At 41.2% G+C, this 2385-nt stretch overlaps 1 protein-coding gene across 1 annotated transcript; it reads left to right on the top strand.

Moving 5' to 3' along the window:
* The first annotated feature begins 418 nt into the window (after positions 1-418).
* LOC150036203 (uncharacterized) lies at positions 419-1867 on the top strand. The gene is made up of 3 exons (XM_090313591.1): positions 419-816; positions 1130-1720; positions 1828-1867. The coding sequence occupies exons 1-3, from the start codon at positions 419-421 to the stop codon at positions 1865-1867; spliced, it is 1029 nt and encodes a 342-aa protein (XP_090169717.1).
* Positions 1868-2385: the final 518 nt, after the last annotated feature.

Here is a 2385-nt window from a genome sequence, read left to right as displayed (position 1 = left end):
AGTATCTAAGGCTATCTTGGAAGTAAATGAAGACAAATAGATGTCATAGAAAAACTTCCACCACCATCATATGTTAAAACTTTACGAAGTTTTCTAGGGCATGCCGGCTTCTATAGACGGTTTGTTAGAGGATTTTCTCAGATTGCGCGACCTCTGAGCGCATTACTAGAGGCAAAACGGCCTTATGACTTTAATGAGGATTGCACTGACATGTTTGAAACCTTGAAGTATGCGTTGACGACAACTCCAATACTGATAGCACCGGACTGAACGCGTTTTATTCTCATGTACGATGCGAGTGATGTGGCAGTAGGAATAAATGTTAGAGCAAAAAAAAGGTAATTTGATACATCCCATCTTCTACGCGTCCAAAACATTAAATGACTCTCAGGAACACTACACCACTACTGAAAAATAAATGTTGGCTGTAGTGTTTGGCATTGAAAAGTTTCAATCTTACTTAGTTGGTGTGTCAGCCACCATATACACCGACCACTCAGTCATAAAATTCTTGATGAGCAAAAACGATGCAAAGCCAAGGTTGATAAGATGGGTGTTGTGGCTACAGGAGTTTGATATTGATATCCAGGACAGAAAAGGAACAGAAAATCAGGTGGCTGACCACCTGTCCAGGCTAGAGAATCAAGAAATGCAAGCTCAAGAAGGTGAAATCAAGGATGCATTTCCTAATGAAAGCCTATTTAGAGTTGAAGGCAGGGAACCTTGGTATGCAGACATAGTCAATTATTTAACCACCGAGCAATTCCCTGGGAACTTCAACTCTCAGCAAAAGAAGCGGTTAATTCATGACAGCAAGTTTTATTTTTGGGATGAACCGTTTCTATATAAACAAGACCCTGACTCCATAATGCATCGATGCGTTCCGGAGGATGAGACACAACGCATCTTAGTTGAGTGTCATGACTCTCCTTACGGAGGGCATTTCGGTGGGCAAAGAACCGCAACGAAGGTCTTTCAAAGCGGATACTTTTGGCCCACCCTCTTTAAAGATGCGAGGGAGTTTGTTCGAAAAATGTGACCCCTGTCAACGCACCAAGAATATTTCTTCAAGGGATGCAATGCCCTTGAACAATATTCTTGAAATTGAGCTGTTTGATGTTTGAGGCAGAGATTTTATGGGACCTTTTCCCCTGTTCTGTGGCCAACAGTACATCCTGCTTGCAGTAGATTATGTATCTAAGTGGGTAGAAGCAGTAGCCTATGCTAGGAATGATACGTCCACTGTATCTAAGTTTCTTACCAGGAACATCTTTACACGCTATGGAACGCCAAGAGTCCTGATAAGCGACGAAGGTACGCACTTCATTAATCGCATCATTTCCAAATTACTTGCAAAATATAATGTTAGGCACAAGATCGCCATTGCCTACCACCTACAAAAAAAGGGTCAAGCGGAAGTATCAAATCGAGAAATCAAGTCTATCCTGGAGAAAGTCGTCAATGAAATGCGGAAGGATTGGGTACAGAGGCTGGATGAAGCGCTCTGGGCCTACAGGACTGCTTACAAAACTCCTATAAGTATGTCGCCATACTCTCTTGTATTTGGAAAATCTTGTCACTTATCTTTAGAGTTGGAACACAAGGCGTTTTGGGTAGTTAAGAAGCAAAACATGAACTTGGACGCCGCGGGCGCTCAACGCAAACTTCAGCTGAATGAGCTCGAGGAGTGGCGATTGAACGCGTACGAGAACAAAAAGCTGTACAAAGAAAAGACAAAGCGTTGGCATGACCAACGCATCAGTAAGAAAGAACTTGTTGTTGGCCAAAAAGTTCTATTGTTCAATTCATGTCTGCATTTATTTCTAGGAAAACTAAGATCCAGATGGTTAGGACCCTTTATCATTAAGACAATCTTTCCATATGGAGCTATGGAAATAACACGAGAAGATGGCACCAACGCATTCAAAGTAAACAACTAGAGAGTGAAGCCTTACTTTGAAGATGGACTGGAATGCCAAAAGTCATCATTCGCACTACGCAAAGCCAATTGAGGCCCACGTCGAAGTATCCCTACGTTTGCATCGCCATATATTCCAAGGATGCTTCCTCTATCCTTATCTTTTTGCATTCTGTATTTTACGATATGTTTGAGTTTGTTGATTTATTTGTTTGGTTGTTTTAAGATTGTTCTTTGTTTTTACTTTTATAAAAGTTAGAAACTTGTTTGTTTCTCTTTCAAAGTTGTGTATAATCGAGTTAGGAATAACGGATGTGTTAGACGCAAGTCTAACACATGGCCCAGTTGAAGGGACGCATCTCGAGAACACAAAAACACTCGAGTGTTTAGAAATCTGAGACGTCTCTTCAGCTTTATATTTATTACAGACGCCAGCCACTAATTCTCTCTCAGTCTATAAAAGGACC

Source organism: Benincasa hispida, chromosome 5 (assembly GCF_027475165.1).
Source record: "Benincasa hispida cultivar pf3 chromosome 5, pf3_genome.v1.1, whole genome shotgun sequence".
In the NCBI taxonomy this organism is placed as follows: Eukaryota; Viridiplantae; Streptophyta; class Magnoliopsida; order Cucurbitales; family Cucurbitaceae; genus Benincasa; species Benincasa hispida.
The sequence above is the reverse complement of the archived record's forward strand: the minus strand, read 5'-3'. Positions and strand labels throughout refer to the sequence as shown.

Coding starts and splice junctions, on each gene's coding strand:
- LOC150036203 (XM_090313591.1), top strand. CDS start 419: ATGTTGGCTGTAGTGTTTGGCATTGAAAAGTTTCAATCTTACTTAGTT. Junction 817..1,129: donor CGGTTAATTCATGACAGCAA/GTTTTATTTTTG, acceptor TGTTTGAGGCAG/AGATTTTATGGGACCTTTTC. Junction 1,721..1,827: donor GCGTACGAGAACAAAAAGCT/GTACAAAGAAAA, acceptor ATTTATTTCTAG/GAAAACTAAGATCCAGATGG.